This window comes from Remersonia thermophila, chromosome 3 (assembly GCF_042764415.1).
Source record: "Remersonia thermophila strain ATCC 22073 chromosome 3, whole genome shotgun sequence".
In the NCBI taxonomy this organism is placed as follows: Eukaryota; Fungi; Ascomycota; class Sordariomycetes; order Sordariales; family Chaetomiaceae; genus Remersonia; species Remersonia thermophila.
In genome coordinates, this window is record NC_092219.1 from 2,193,544 (window position 1) to 2,209,699 (window position 16,156).

At 49.6% G+C, this 16,156-nt stretch overlaps 4 protein-coding genes across 4 annotated transcripts; 2 read left to right on the plus strand and 2 right to left on the minus strand.

Moving 5' to 3' along the window:
* Nucleotides 1–481: 481 nt before the first annotated feature.
* Nucleotides 482–2,210, plus strand: VTJ83DRAFT_3434 (uncharacterized protein; the record flags this gene model as incomplete). Its single annotated transcript, XM_071009812.1, has 3 exons — nucleotides 482–687; nucleotides 761–880; nucleotides 959–2,210. 3 exons carry the CDS (start codon nucleotides 482–484, stop codon nucleotides 2,208–2,210), a joined length of 1,578 nt encoding a protein of 525 aa, XP_070867312.1.
* A 678-nt stretch (nucleotides 2,211–2,888) lies between these two features.
* VTJ83DRAFT_3435 (uncharacterized protein) lies at nucleotides 2,889–4,275 on the minus strand (the record flags this gene model as incomplete). The annotated part of the gene is made up of 4 exons (XM_071009813.1): nucleotides 2,889–3,467; nucleotides 3,527–3,837; nucleotides 3,910–4,072; nucleotides 4,171–4,275. The coding sequence occupies 4 exons, from the start codon at nucleotides 4,273–4,275 to the stop codon at nucleotides 2,889–2,891; spliced, it is 1,158 nt and encodes a 385-aa protein (XP_070867313.1).
* Nucleotides 4,276–4,889: 614 nt separating this feature from the next.
* On the plus strand, nucleotides 4,890–7,645 carry VTJ83DRAFT_3436 (uncharacterized protein; the record flags this gene model as incomplete). Its single annotated transcript, XM_071009814.1, has 2 exons — nucleotides 4,890–5,020; nucleotides 5,083–7,645. The coding sequence occupies 2 exons, from the start codon at nucleotides 4,890–4,892 to the stop codon at nucleotides 7,643–7,645; spliced, it is 2,694 nt and encodes an 897-aa protein (XP_070867314.1).
* Nucleotides 7,646–7,794: 149 nt separating this feature from the next.
* Nucleotides 7,795–9,987, minus strand: VTJ83DRAFT_3437 (uncharacterized protein; the record flags this gene model as incomplete). Its single annotated transcript, XM_071009815.1, has 6 exons — nucleotides 7,795–7,818; nucleotides 7,911–8,146; nucleotides 8,284–8,483; nucleotides 8,610–9,511; nucleotides 9,644–9,685; nucleotides 9,781–9,987. 6 exons carry the CDS (start codon nucleotides 9,985–9,987, stop codon nucleotides 7,795–7,797), a joined length of 1,611 nt encoding a protein of 536 aa, XP_070867315.1.
* Nucleotides 9,988–16,156: the final 6,169 nt, after the last annotated feature.

Sequence of the window (16,156 nt, forward strand, 5' to 3'; positions counted from 1 at the left end):
TGATGTCCAGCCGGGTGTGACGGGAGGTCGGACTTGTCACACAGTGCCATCACCGCACATTTTCCGCACTGGTTCTGCATCTTGGCCGTCTCCCATGGCCTGGAGAGCACGAGTGTGGGGTAACCGTGGGTAGGTGGGGACCGAGTTCAGGCCCAATGGCCTTGCGCGAAAGGGCCAACATCTGATTTGCCTGCCATTCCAGCTTGTCATGACCGAACCCGAATCAGGAGATCTCAACCACTGCGTCACACTTACACATTACTCGGTCCATAACAACCTACCTGGAACCTAACAATCCTCGAGGCCTGCGAGCTCTCCCCTGAGCCACATCAACGGTGCTGCTAGCTCCTTCACAACGTGCTCGAATCCCCATGTAAACCCCGAGGGGTCCCCTGGGTCTGTTTATGTTCCTCGCTCTTTCGCGTCTGAGAAGCCCCAGGCCTCGCTCCATTCGCTTTCACCACCGAATGGTAACAGCAGCATGTCACGATCCCCAATACATAAGAATGCCACAGCGCCCGTCCGGCTGATGGCAGGGTCGGCTCAGCGGAGGATGGCGACGGCGATGTTTCCCCTTAGACCCCTCCAGGTCCTGGCTCCAACCAGGACATCCCCCCCCGTGCTTACGGCTCGGCGCTCACATGCCCACGCCGGCCCCAAATGGCGTCCTGTCACTGTCCTGGATGAGTACGATCTTCTTGTCCAGCGCAGCCTTGTCTCTGAACGTAGCTTCATAAGCGCTCACTCTTTATGGTAACAGATGGGTAGCCCGGGAAGCCCGACCCATCAGTCTGCGTCAGCTCATGGTGTTCGGCCGGTCCCTGACCGAGGCGAGGCTGATCGCCTCAGCCAACTATGTCCGGACCGAACTACCAACAAGGCAAGTCATGTTGATGCCGTTGCCATGTCCATGGGCGCTGAACCTCGAGCTGACCGGGCCCGCTCTCCCTCCCGCCAGGATCGCTCATCGAATCCGGGACATGCAACGCCTCCCCTATGTCGTCGTAACCAACCCTCACGTCAACGAGGTCTACGACCTCTACTACACCGCCTTTGACACGTTCCGCAAGGTCCGAGAGATCAAAACCACCGAAGACAATGACCGCTTCTGCAAGACCATCCGCTCCATGCTCAAAGCCCACCTCCCGGTCATCCCCAAGCTCTCCATGGGCATCCTCGAGTGTAACGGCCTCATGGACGCCGCCGAGCTGGACAAGTTTATGAACACCATCCTCCGCTCCCGCATCTCCCGGCGTGTCATCGCCGAACAGCACCTCGCTCTGACGGACACGTTCAGCGCGTCGTGGTTTTCGCCCGGGGCCAAGCTGTCCGAGTCCGAGTTCATCGGCGAGGTCTTCCTCAAGTGCGTGGCCAAAGACGTGGTCGAGCGCGTGGCCCAGGCGGTCCGACAGATCCTCCACCACGCCTACGGCCCGGACGTGGCCCTCCCGGAGGTCCGCATCGACGGCCACCTCGACGCCAACTTCCCGTACATCCTCAGCCACCTCGAGTACATCATCGGCGAGCTGCTGCGCAACTCCATCCAGGCCGTGGCCGAGCGCTACCACCACGGCCGCAACAACGTCCCGCCAGGAACAAAGCCCCCGCCCATCCAAGTCACCATCTGCGAATCCCACCAGCACGTCATCATCCGCATCTCGGACCAAGGCGGCGGCATCTCCCGCGAAATGCTCCCTTACCTCTGGTCCTTCAGCAAGGGCCCTGCGAGCCAACGAATCCTTGCCAACCTGGGCAAGGTCCCCAAGATGGCGGCCACGATGCAGGAACTTCAAGTCGCCGACGAACAGCAACAACAACAACAACATCACCACTACCACAACCCCGGCAGCAGCAGCAGCAGCAGCCACGGCTTAAGCAAAATCCCAGCCCCAAACCCGGGCACTACCAGCAGCGGCCTGCCCGCCGTGGGCTCCGACAGCATCGAGGCTGATTCAGGACGGCCCGCTTCTTCTTCTTCTCAGGCGTCGGGAGGAGACCCCAACAGCTCGCTGGCCTCGCTGGCCAGCCGCCCGCCGAACTTGCGCTTGGGCATGGGCTTGCCCTTGAGCCGGGTGTACGCCGAGTACTGGGCGGGCAGCCTCGCGCTGCACAGCCTCGAGGGGTACGGGGTGGACGCGTTTCTGCAGATTTCGAAGCTGGGGAACAAGAACGAGCAGTTGACAACCAGGGCTAGCATGGATGCCGTCTGACTTGGGTCGCCGAACGACAGTGTAGGTTGGTCAGAGGGGGGGGGGGGAAGGGAATGGGATGGATAGAGCTGTGATGGAAAATCTATGACATGTATGACGACACACACCCTCTGCTGCTTTGCACTTGCTGGGAAGATTTAGAAGGGCAGGCTTGGTGGGCGCCAGGTTTCGGTTTGGTTGGAAGAGGGTCCAAAAAAAATCAAATTTTCAGCATTCAACCACATGTTGTGTGAGACATGCGCATGGATGGCACGCCCAGGCACATCCTCCAAGACGAACAGCCCTTTCTCATTAACTGGTATCATGAAAGGGGCTAAATTACATCATCCTAAGTTTCGAAAATAAAGCAAAACAGGCTCTGGATGAAGAAAGAGAGAGAAAAAAAAAAAAACAAGAGACTGGACGGCCAGGGCCGTGTTTGCCATGGAGCAACCGACCCGGAAGAAGAGAGGAAACTCCGAGCTCCTCTAGCCCTCCGATGAGAATCTGCGCACCTTTTTTTTCTTTTCTCCCGTTTTGCTCTATTAAACTTGACTTGACTTGTGCTGGAGCGTGCGGGTGCTGCAAAAGGATGAAATGAAACGAGACAGAAGGGCAAACAGCCGAACGATAGAGGAGCGCCTGCAATGGCCGAACAAGTGAACGAGAGCAAAGCCAAACACGCAGAGCCGCCGTTTCTTAACGGCGTCCGTGGCTGCGGACGGCGCTGCCCTGCAGCTGCTCGAGCTCGGCCTCGAGCTGCTTGATCTGGGCGTGGGTCTGCTCGAGGTCCTTGTTGAGGCGGTCGCGCTCGGCGATGAGCTTCTGCTCCCATTGCCGGAACCGCTGCTCCTCGATCTTGACCTGCTCGGTGAAGCGCTTGCGCAGGGCCTCCTCCTCCTCCTTGAACTTGGGGTTGTCGAGCTTTCTCGGGCGGGCCTCGCCGAACTTGCGCGTCTCCATCTGCTGGGCGCGGTACGCCTCGTAGTGCAGCTCCTCGGTCGTATGGATCAGGTCCAGCATGTGCGTGCGGATCAGGATGGACCGCAGCTTCTTGAAGTCGCAGTGGTCCTCGTTCTCCACCTCGGCCACGCCCCACGAGTACTGGCGGCCCTTGACGATGCGCCCGTCGGCCGTCTTGACGTCCTTCTCGGAGCCGATGACGGCGAAGGGCATGGCGGCCATCAGGCTGCGGGCGTGCGCGGCGGCGGCCTCGTCGTCCTCCTCGATCGGCGGCTGGTAGATCTTGATGTTCTGGGCCTCGATGACGGCGCGGATCTGAACGGGGGAGGGGGTTAGCGGGTGACCAGCCTCGTCTCGGTACGGTTGCGACTCACCCTCTGCTTGAACTTGGCCAGGTCGGCGGGGCTGAGGGTGTCGGCCTTGGCGATGACGGGGATCAGGTTCACGCGGGAGCAGAGGCGCTTCATGACCTCGATGTCGAGGGGCTTCAGGGTGTGGCCGGTGGGGCGGATGAAGTAGAGGCAGGCATGGACGCGGAGATCGATCTTGTCCTGGCGACGGGGCTGCTGCTCCTGGAGCATGTACGACTCGTGCTGGTCGTCGAGGAACTCGATGATGGGCTGCCACGAGTCGCGGTTGTTGACGTAGTCACCGAAGCCGGGGGTGTCGATGACGGTAAGGCGGACTAACTGCCAGTCAGCGTACCGTGCACCTACCACGGGGTAGCCTGGGGCAGGTAACGCGTCGGGGAGCGTACCCTTGAAGAACTTCTCCTCCAGCTCGGCCTTGGTGATCTCAATCTCGACCGTCTTGTCGATCTGCTTCTGGTGGCGGCGCTTGTGGTCCGCATAGTTCTTGATGGTGGTCGAAAAGAGGGTGTTGATGAAGGTCGTCTTGCCCAAGCCCGACTCGCCGGCAACCTAGAGACAAGACGCATACATGTCAGACCCCGACCCGACCAGAACGGACCGCACGACGCAAAAAGCAACCCAACGCAAAAAGGACCGGCGCTGCTGACCATGATTGTGAAGGCGGCACCCCTCTTCGCGACAATCTTGTGCCGCTGGTTGGGCAGATTGGCAATGCCAATGGGCGACGCGCTTTCGGCGGTGGCAGGGGCCATCTTGGAGGAGCAGCTGGTGATGGGAAAGGGACGTGACACAGAGAAGGGAAGAAGTCGAAGGTCTACTGCCACACCGAGGAGGGCAATCGGAAGAAGGGGTTGCGCGGGTCGGGATGTGTTGTCTTTGTGGTCGAGGAGGTGGAGGGTTGGTTGAAGATTGGGACGGGATGGAGTCGGGGACGGACTGGAGCTCATGCATTCAGGGGAATTTGGCCCGCCAAATTTCCAGACCCTGGACTTGCGCTCGCAGCTGTCGACGAGCACAGGCCACTCCCAATCCCGCGCTGACCAGTCAGAGGCGAGTGGGCCGAATAGAGCTCCCCTTTTCCACTTTCCCCGGGGAATTGGGCAGCCGCCAAGAATCATCTGCACCTCCAGCTGGGGACCCACAGCCGCGGATGGGGACAGGACGGACCAGGGGGGGCGTCGGAGGCCGGGAGAAGGAAATCCCGCGTCCGGGACCCACTAAAAAGTTCAAGAGGGTCCATCATCGACCTTCTCAGTTTTCCGGGGGCAAGCCATTGAACGACCAGCAGCATCCCACTCTTGGCCGTCTGCCAGGCGAATTGAGGATCTGATTCGGATTGCCGCTGGGGGATGGACCACGGCCGACCATGAAGACGGATTTCAAGTTCTCCAACTTGCTGGGGACAGTCTACTGCCGGGGTAACCTCCTCTTCAGCCCAGACGGCTCCCATCTCTTCTCGCCCGTCGGAAACAGGGTCACCGTCTTCAACCTCGTCGAGTGAGTGATGCCGCGGTGCGACGCGCTGTGGCGGGCGAGAGCTGACGCGCTGGCTTTCGCAGGAGCAAGTCGTATACCCTTCCGTTCGCCCACCGAAAGAACATTGCCCGGATCGGCCTCACGCCCCAGGGCAATCTCCTCCTCTCGGTCGACGAAGATGGCCAGGCCATCTTGACGCATGTCCCGCGCAGGGTCGTGCTCTACCATTTCTCCTTCAAGTCGCGCATCACCGCCCTCTCCTTCTCGCCGTCAGGCCGATACTTTGCCGCGGGTCTCGGGAGGAAGATCGAGGTCTGGCACGTCCCGTCGACCCCCGATTCCAACGCCGATGGCGAGTTCGAGTTTGCTCCCTTTGTGCGCCACCACACCCACACCCAGCACTTCGACGACGTCCGCCACATCGAGTGGTCGAGCGACTCGAGGTTCTTCCTCAGCGCTTCCAAGGACCTCACGGCGCGGATATGGAGTCTGAATGCGGAGGAGGGCTTCACGCCCACCGTCCTGTCGGGACACAGGCAGGGCGTCGTGGGCGCCTGGTTCTCCAAGGACCAGGAGACCATCTACACGGTCAGCAAGGACGGCGCCGTCTTTGAGTGGAAGTACACGACGAAACCCGGCCAGGACGAGGACGACATGGTCGACGAGGAGGACATGCAGTGGAGGATCGTCAACCGGCACTATTTCATGCAGAACGCGGCCACCGTGCGCTGCGCCACCTTCCATCCCCAATCCAACCTCCTCGTCGCCGGCTTCTCCAACGGCCTCTTCGGCCTCTACGAAATGCCCGACTTCAACATGATCCACACCCTCAGCATCTCGCAGAACGAAATCGACTTTGTCACCATCAACAAGACGGGCGAGTGGCTGGCGTTCGGCGCGTCCAAGCTGGGCCAGCTGCTGGTGTGGGAGTGGCAGTCCGAGTCGTACATCCTCAAGCAACAGGGTCACTTCGATGCCATGAACGCCCTCGTCTACTCGCCCGACGGCCAGCGCATCGTCACAGCCGCCGACGACGGAAAGGTCAAGGTCTGGGACATCGAATCGGGATTCTGCATCGTCACCTTCACCGAGCACACCAGCGGCGTGACGGCCTGCGAGTTTGCCAAGAAGGGCAACGTGCTGTTTACGGCGAGCTTAGACGGGTCGGTGAGGGCGTGGGACCTGATCCGGTACCGCAACTTCCGGACGTTCACCGCGCCCGAGAGGCTGTCCTTCTCGTGCATGGCCGTCGACCCGAGCGGAGAGGTGGTGGCTGCGGGGTCCATTGACTCGTTCGACATCCACATTTGGTCCGTCCAGACGGGCCAGCTGCTCGACCGGCTCTCGGGTCACGAGGGCCCGGTTTCTTCGCTCGCTTTCGCGCCCAACGGCGGGTTGCTCGTGAGCGGCAGCTGGGACAGAACAGCGAGGATATGGTCCATCTTCAGCCGGACGCAGACCAGCGAGCCCTTGCAACTCCAGTCGGACGTGCTCGACATCGCCTTCCGGCCGGACTCGCTCCAGATCGCCATCTCGACGCTCGACGGCCAGCTGTCGTTCTGGTCCGTCTCCGAAGCCCAGCAGGTGTCGGGTGTCGACGGCCGGCGCGACGTCTCGGGAGGCCGTAGGATCACGGACCGCCGGACCGCGGCCAATGTGGCGGGCACCAAGAGCTTCAACACGATCCGCTACAGCATGGACGGCTCGTGCCTCCTGGCCGGCGGCAACAGCAAGTACATCTGCCTGTACTCCGTCACGACCATGGTGCTGCTCAAGAAGTTCACGGTGAGCGTGAACCTGTCGCTCTCGGGCACCCAGGAGTTCCTCAACAGCAAGCTCATCACCGAGGCCGGGCCGGCCGGGCTGCTGGATGACCAAGGCGAAGCGTCCGACTTGGAGGATCGAATCGACCGCTCCCTGCCGGGGTCCAAGCGCGGCGACCCGTCGGCGCGGAAGAAGATGCCGGAGGTCCGGGTCAGCGGCGTTGCCTTCTCGCCAACGGGCATGTCTTTCTGCGCCGCGTCCACCGAGGGTTTGCTGATCTACAGCCTCGACGCCACCGTCCAGTTCGACCCGTTCGATCTGAACATGGAGATCACGCCAGCCTCGACGCTCGCCGTGCTGGAGCAGGAAAAGGACTACCTGAAGGCGCTGGTTATGGCGTTCCGGCTGAACGAGGCCGGGCTGATCCAGCGCGTCTTCCAAGCGGTGCCGCACAGAGACATCGACCTGGTGGTCGAGAACTTCCCGGCCGTCTACGTGGCGCGGCTGCTACGGTTCGTGGCCGCGCAGACGGAGCAGTCGCCGCATGTCGAGTTTTGCCTGCTCTGGATCAAGGCGCTGGTCGACAAGCACGGCGCTTGGCTGGCGGCGAACCGCGGCAAGGTGGACGTGGAGCTGCGGGTGGTGGCGCGCGCGGTGGCCAGGATGAAAGACGATGTTCGGAAGTTGGCAGATGACAACGTCTACATGGTGGACTACCTCCTTCAGGCCAAGGACAGGCCGGCTGTCAACGGCGGGGAGAGCTCGGCGGCAGAGGATGGTGGCGTGAAAGCGCTGCCGTCAACCAAAAAGGAGGTTACATTGAACGATATCATGCAGGATGATGTGGCGGAGAGCGAGGAGGAGTGGATCGGGTTAGATTAAACTACATAGGTGGGCGAAAGGGAATGGCGTTCGGAAATACAGAGTGATACCATGTTTCCAAGATGCCCTTTTCAAGCTGATTCCGGTTTTGTGAGCCATGGGAGCCAGGCCCTCCTCCGCTCGTTCCATACGACGCACACGTGCACCTATCAAGCCTCGACATCCGGAATGTCCTACCACAACGCCCGCTCGTTAGCTCGCTCTCCTCACGCGCAACCCCCCTCTTCCGCCCCGGTTGCGTTGCGGCTAGGAAGAAGAAACGTACCTTCCAGGCCTCGTCGAACCCGGTGCTTCTCACCCAAAGCGGGCCAGGCCCCTCGACAGAATCCACGACCAAGTGGCAGACCTTTTTCCACATCTCGTCGCCCCTGATGGCAAGCCAAGGCTTGGGCGGGTGTTCTTCCTCGTACGGCTGGCAGATGTTGCGGCATATGCCGATGGCGCGGCCGAGCTTGATTGCGTGGCCGTCGTCGGAGATGGTGTGGAGGCGGGCAATGATTTCTGCGCGAGGGGGAGAGGGGAGGAAGGGGGTGTTAGCTCGGGAGAGCGAGAGGATGAGGGAGGGATCCAAAAAAAAAAAAAAAGAAAAAAAAAGAAAAGAAAAAGGATCCCGCCGGCTCTTGCTCCTCCTATCTTACCAGCAACCGCACTACCGGCGTCGGGATTCCGTGGCTGATAGCTCCGCAGCTTCTCCGCCGAGAGCTCGGGCGCGCCGCGCGCCGCGTACTGGAGCAGGTCCATGCGGATCTTCCACTCGAGCAGCCGCGCCTTGGTCTCGGGCGGGATCCAGGGCTGGGCGTTGACGGTGACGAAAAAGGGGGCCGACGTGACGTGGTGCCTGCGGATGCGCGCGTGCATCTGGGCTTAGCACTCTGCACGCCCGCCTTCTCCAGCGCCAACGTCTCCCACGCTGAGCTGCTGTCTCGAGGCCAAGGGAGCGCGGTCTTGGGGGAAGAAGGCTCACATCAGAAAAAAGTCCACCTTGGCCGGCTTTGCGTTTCCGGGCCTGCCAACCCGCTCCAGCGCGGCCGCCGTCGCCGTGAACACGGCCGCGTTGAACATTTCGGCCGTCTTCTCCTCCACCTCCTCCGGACGAACGCGCACCCGCGCCGCCGCCGAGATCATCTCGTTCTTTGCCCGCGCCAGCACCCCGTCGCGGACCTTGTTCGGGTCGCTCGCCTTGGCTGCTTGCGCGAGCTTCTCGTTGCTCCGAACCGAGGCCAGGAGGGAGAGGATGGGCTCGTCCCCGCCGCCGCCGCCGTTCTGTTGCCGCTCTCGAGCCAGCCTTTCCGCGGCGAGGAGGAACTCTCCAATGTCCCCCGGGTGCACGGCCGCCTGGGCCAGCCCTTCGGCCACGACCGCTTCCTGCGCCCATTCAATCCCGTACATGAGCTGGATCATGGGGTGCAAGAATCCCGCGAACAGCCTGGTGAGCAGAGGTGAATCTTCCTCCTCGGCCGCCGGCTGGCCCAGGATCGTCCTCTGCTGCTGCTGCTGTTGGTGGTGGTGGCGGTGGTGGTGGTCCTGGTGCTGGTGGTGGTGCTCGTGGTGGTGGTGGTGATGGTGGTGATGGTGCTGGATGCCTTTCAACCCCAAATCCAACCCCAGCACGTACCTCGCCACCACTTCTCTCCATCCACCAAGACGGACAATCTCTTCCTGGAAGAAGCGCAGGAAGTCGGGGTAGTACTTCTCCTGGCCGAAATAGGGCTCTGCCGCTCCCGGCCAGGGGAGGAATGGAACGACAGGCAGGTCTTGGTGCGGAGGGAGGGCGGGACGCTGGTAGGTTTCGTTCTCGGCGTAGGCGGCGCGGATGGTGGAGGCGGGAGCGCCCGTGCCGTAGAGGGCCAGGAGCTGGTGGGGGATCTTGAGCCTGTCAGTGAACCATGCCTGTCTACCTACCTACCTACCTACCTTGCACCAGGTAACTAGCTAAGGGGGGGCTCGCGAAGGGTTTGCGAGACAAAGCAATGCCCTGCGGTCGAGCATCAGACGTACATGGTTGTGAAACCCGTCTTGGTTGAAAAACACATGATGCTTCTGCACCACCCCATAATGGAACGGGGAGGGGGGGTTATCTCAAGTCAGCAACTATGCGCCTATCCTCGCTGTCAACGATGTTCAGTCATGCAGACCTCCATGTCCTGCTGCAGTAGCTCCGACACCGTCTTCGCCGCCTCGTCGGTCTGGCGGATGTGCCACAGTCCCGTGTTGTCGGGGGTGACATGCATTTTGAAGGGGAAGGAGGTGGCGGTTGAATCGGTGGTGGTGGCCATGGCGAGCCGTCTTGCGTTGATGTATCGATGGGGGCGGGATGGCGATGCCCGGGTCAAGAACCGCATTTATTTTGTTGATTAGTTACAAGGGAGATGGCTCTGAAGCAGAGGCTGGTGGTGATGTAAGGGACATGAGATGTGTGATGGCCCGGACCTGTGAGAGTGCATACGGCGGAAAGGAGTGGTTGGAAGCTGTTATTCAAAAGAAGAAAACAACTATCTAATGTACCTCTCCTGGAGGCTCCTTATATACACGATGGATGCCCAGAATAGCGGTCTGAGCAGGCAGAATGCCTGCTAGGGTTCAGGACCAAAGTATAAGTCCTCATAGATCCTGTTACACACCCCCCAGTTGTTCGTGATCAGCGAGCAACTGCTATAACAGGATCCTGAAAATTAAAGAAAAGAGAGAAATACCGTCGTAGCTCTCGCACCCTTTTTAACGGGGTAGTTAGGAGTTGAATCCCTTTATAGTATACTATAGGCTATTTTAGACTTCGGGACGGGCTGTATCCGGCAATTTAAAGTCTCTGTAATTAGTCGACTTTCTAAGCCTTTAAAAGGTTAACTTAAAAATTAATAAAGGAAATTATTCTTCTTCCGGAAATATTAATAATAATCCGGTTAACTATAATATTCTAAAACTATAATAATAAAAGCGATCTTTCCGATTATTATAACCGTAGAAATAGCTTTTTTAAGTACTATATCGATTTCTAGCTCTATTAATTTTTTTAGTACTAAGAGTATATCGCTAAATAGCTTAATAAACTAAATCGTTAATTCTTATCGTTTAAAGTATATTTTCGATCGTTTAAAACTATTTTTCTTACCCTTTAATTATAAAGGAGTAACCGACTGGTTTTTATTATAATTATCTATAGTTTTCTAACGTATTATAATAATTGTCTAGCTTTCCGTACTGCTAGGGGCGGTAGAAAACCTATTAACGCGGATAGTAATACTAGTTCGCTTATAAAGTTATCTTTTAATAGCGCTACAGTATCCTTTAACGATAATTAAAATATTATAATTATACTATATAAAAGTAAAGTTAACTCTATTAAACTTCCGTTCTCTAAGCTTCCGTAAAGGTTTAAGGACGGTTATAAGGTTCTTAATTAACGGATTAAACCTTATATAAATTATTTTAAATTAGCTTTAAAGTATAGTAACGGCTTATACTTATCAGTCGTAGATTAAACCTACTATTATCGTTATAAAACAGTAACGTCTTATAGACTTAAATAAAACTTCCTTTTTATTATTTTAAAGTTTTAGATAATTATTATAGTAACTAGTATTACGTTTTTAACTAATCTTTTTAATCGTATATTAAACCCTTTTTACTAGCGTTTATTACTATTTAATATATATAATATAAGTAAGCCGGCGCTTCTAAGAATATAAGTTTGTTATTTTAGAGACCCGATCTATAGGTTCTAATAAATATACAGATTATCGATCGTACCCGTTATATATATAAGGACTTAGAGGCTAGTATCGTTAAAGGTTAGTAGCCGGAGTCTTTCCCGGCTTTAAAGGAGAGTTTAAAGACTCTACTCCTTTATATTATTAATAATATTTTAACGCTGCTTACCCTAGCTTAGTCCGGTCTCTTTATACTATCTAGTACCCGTAAACGTTCTTTAACGGTAACTTCTGCTCCTTCCGGCCTAGTTAATAAAAAGAAGAAGGACGATAAATCTCCCTTTACTAAAAAGACTAAGGATAAGGATAAGGGTAAAGCAGTAAAGAAGGATAATAATAAGGATAAGGAGGAGGAGCTTTTAAAGTATCTTCTAGCTAACGTAAAGGCTAAGAAGGATATTAAAGTAAAGAAGAAGGAAGCGGAGGCTCGGAAAGCGTATTTATACGCCGAGCTAAAGAAGCGTAGGTTAAATATTTAAATTATCGGTTTATTATATTAGTTTCTAACGTTCTATACCCTTATTATAAAGTTTCTAGGAGTAAGTCCTATTAATTAACCCTTTATTCTAAGTTACCCTCTAGATCCTATACTAGTTTAATAATATTTTAAAGGTTAAGGAGCTTCCGAAAATATTTAAAACGCTGTTGTAACAGATTCTTCGTTAATCCGTTAGCTAGTATCTGTACCGTTTAAAGGTATTCGATACTAAAAGTACTTTTTTTAACCTACTCTCTTACCTATATATTATAGATATCGATATACTTTAAAAAGGTATTTATCCGTATTCTATCCTTAACTATTAGTTTAATTATATTAGTATTATTATAATAGATTACTTACGGCTCTCTAAGGTTTAAAGTAATATTTTTAAAAAAGCGTTATAACGCTATAGTTTTCTTAGCAATGCTTATAAGCGTTATTAGTTCGGCTTTTATAAATAAAGTAGTAATTATCGACTGCTTTACAGCCTTCTATATAATTATACCCCCGAAGAGTATTATTACGTAGCTTTGGGTAGACCTTTAAGTATCGAGGTAATTAGTAAATAATACGTCTTTTATAATAAAGAGTACTTATAACTCGGTTTCCTCGCTAATATATATAATCTTTAAATGCCTTGTTTTATATAAATAATAAATTACTTAATACGTTGTAAAGATATACTAGTATAACGGATTTATTAAGAAATAAAATAGCTTTAACGTAGTAAAAGCTACGTTTAAGCGAATTATAATAGCTATATAAAGTATCGAACTAATAAGCTTTTAAAAAAGCTTAATTTCGTCGTTTAAAGCAATCCCTTTATATTTAATAAGATTGCTAGGGGGAAGTAAAATATAGGGCGCGCGAACTATAAGGTTAATATCGAACCTTTTAGCTACCTTTTTAATATATTAGTTGTAGACTAAGAATACCCGGCGCTTCGAACAGTCCTTAATAATTCTTATATCTAGGAACTACTTTGCCTCTCCTTTCTTATAAAACTTATATTTAGCTTTAAAAGTATTTATAATACAGTTTACTTTATCTGTATAGTTTTAATAAAAGAAAATAAGATAGTTATTAACGTAGAATACGATAGTAACTTTATATTAATCGTCGTAGAAAAAGCAAGGCTCTTCTTTAAAGGCTTTAAAGCCTAATTTACGTAAAATAGAGGAGAACTTTCAGTATTAAAGGAAAGGTAACTTTTAAAGTTTATAAAGGGCTCGTAAAAGTTAAATATACTTCTCTAGCTACTTATATCCTTCTAGGAGCTTATAATATACCGACGTTTCTAGAAAGGTATTTAAAAATACTTATTTAATATTAAACTAGTAGACTTTAAAGTTAAAGTACGTAGCGATTATTATTATAAAGCGAAATATATAAGCGGCAAGAGTAGTAGTGTAGGTCGTTTTAAAAGTGCTTTAGTATTATAGATCGCCTTTAATATAAATATATACCTTTACTTTCTTAATATAACTATACTTATCGAACTTATATATAAATACCTATTTAAAAAGTAAGGGACGTCCTTTAACCTTTACGTAATAGATAATACGCTAAGTTTTCCGGTTAACGAGATTTTTAATCTCTTCGTTATAAGCTTTTAAGAATAGGTATTTAAATTTATAGTTTTTAATATCTCGAAAGCGTTAAAGTACTTTAGTATTAGCTAATTCTAAGAAATATATTCTTAGTATCTTAAGAATAGTATCCAAACGTTTTACAGACTTTTAGTTTACAGCCGCTACTACTATGTAATGGATAATATAAGTTTAAAGGCTATTACCTTTATAAATAGAATTGTTTAGGAAAAAGGTTGTATAAAAGCTTTCCTAGTATCTTTAATTCGGCAGATATATACTATCGTCTCGATATATCCTAAATATAAATCCGATAAGTCTATACTTATTATTATCGTCTTTACCTTTAAGCCTCTAACCTTTCTACCGTTTACTTTAATATACGGCAGGCCTATATACCTTCCTAATATATTTACGTTTAATACGGGCTGGATTAGGGTCTTATCTTTCTATAGTTTACTATTTTATTATAGTATCTATAGTATAATAAACGCTTTACAATAGTCTATAAATACTATTTACTAGCTACAAAAGCTTTTCCTTAACTATAAGGAGTCCTATAATATTATTATTATAGGGGCCTAATAGGAGTATACTAAGCTTTACGGTCCTATTAACGGGATACTAGTCTTTAACTATTATACCTTTGTAATAGGTATCGCTAGTATAAAGTTTAATATTTGTAATCCTGCTAAGTCCTGTATAAAGCGATAAAAGACTAATAAATAGCTTTAAGGTTAGGAGTCTAGTTATAAGCGATCCTGTTTTTAATAGTTTAGTAAAGGTATCTACGGAAAGTATACTCTTTGCTTATACTCCCTTCCCTAAGTCCTAACCCTCTAGCCGGTTAAAACTTATCTCTAGCTTTTTAAAAGATACTAAGTATTCTAAACTCTTAGGGTTAATATCATTAGGCTCTTTTACTATACTAGCGTCCTAGTACTCTGTATCGGACTTAAGTAGCTTTATAATATCCTTTATAATTTAAAACGGTTATAGGGATATATATTCTTTACTAGGTTTATAGAAGAGCTTTTTATTAAAGATTACGTTCTACGTAATAATAATCCTTTTAAGCTAAGGAACCTAAATCCGGTAGATATTAGTTGCTTAGTACTTAACTAAGTAACCGATATAGGCTTTCTCGGTTATTTTAAATAGCTTCCGGTAAATATTCGCCTTTCGTTGCTTATCGAATAGGTATACCCGGTATCTATATATATATAAGTTGTTAAAGTAAAGCTTTAGATCTCGTATACGATTATCTATAAACTCGGGTTAGTATTAACGGAAGTATTGTTAAAACTATAAATATAGTTTCTTGTTTAATAATTTCTAATCGTTACGCTGTAAAGGTATAATATTGATTAGCTAAGCGGCCGCTTTTATAGCTTTTAGCTATAGGTTGCAAGGTAAGCGGGCTTCGAAAAGTATAGTAAACCTTTTTTTAATAATCTTATATCCTATACGCTTAGATCCTCCGTTAGCCTCTAAGGTATAGGTTAGGGTAAATTTAAAATCGATCCCTAGGTTCTAAATCCAGACTTTATAATCCGTATACTCTTTAATACTAATAGTATTAGTATCGTTATCCTGCCGGATTTTATAGACTTTAAAGCTAAACTATATATTAACTTATAATATAGTGTCTTTAATTTATTTAGCTATAATATATAGCGACTTAGTTATTAGAGTTTTTACGATTACTCTCCTACTTTATTTGTCTTTAATTATAAGCAGCTATTTTAAACCGTTAAACCTAGGATTAAACTCGAAAAGGTTTTAAATAATCTTCTAGAAGGGTTTTATAACGCGGTTTTTAAAGGGTCGGTATAAGATAACTCGAGTAGCGTATACTTGTATATAACTCTTATACTCCTTTCTTAGGATACTATCTACTTTATACCGAACTCCTTTAACTATAAAGACGAGTCTTTATATTACTTCGGGCCCTACGTATCCTATACGTAGGTATTATAAACGCTTTATATCCTTTCTCTTAGGAAGTAGCTTTTTCGATCGGGCGGCTAAACGGGTTTTAATAGCGGTAAAAGATATAGTTATAGTATACTTAAGCGGAAGAACCTTTAAATAAGTAAAACGAACGTTGTATTCGAAGAATACTAAATTATATTTATAGACTAACTATCTTATTACTAGACTATACTTTATAGGGCTATAATAAAAGGTTCCGTCCTACCTGTAATATTAAAGGCCTGCCCGTTTAAAAGCTACCTTTAATATAATATTAATATAGAACCTATTAATAAAGACTGTATCTTTTAGAATTAGGTCTTTAGTATTAGGACCTTTATTACCGTTTAATATATTCCTAAGCCTTTATTACCTACGGGCTTATACTTAGAAAAAGGTTATACCCGCCCCTATATAGTCGTTTAGGTTATCGACTTTATATTAGGATCTAAGCTTAAATCGTAACTTATCGTTAATAATATAAACTGCTTTATAGTTATCTAAAAGGATAGAATTATAAAACGGGTAATAGTCGGTAATAAATATAGTATAGATACTGGAGGGAAGTTAAATTTTTATTTATAAGTTGTAGAAGATTACTGCTTTAACGAAAGGCCCCGAAAAGTCTTTATTATTATTAAGTTTTAACTTAACTCCGACCGAATTAGGAAAGGGTTCTTTACTGCCCGGTCCTAGTAGTAAGCGTAATACTTTAGGACTAAGGAGTCTTATCCTTTAAGCTTACAACTCGTTTCTAAAG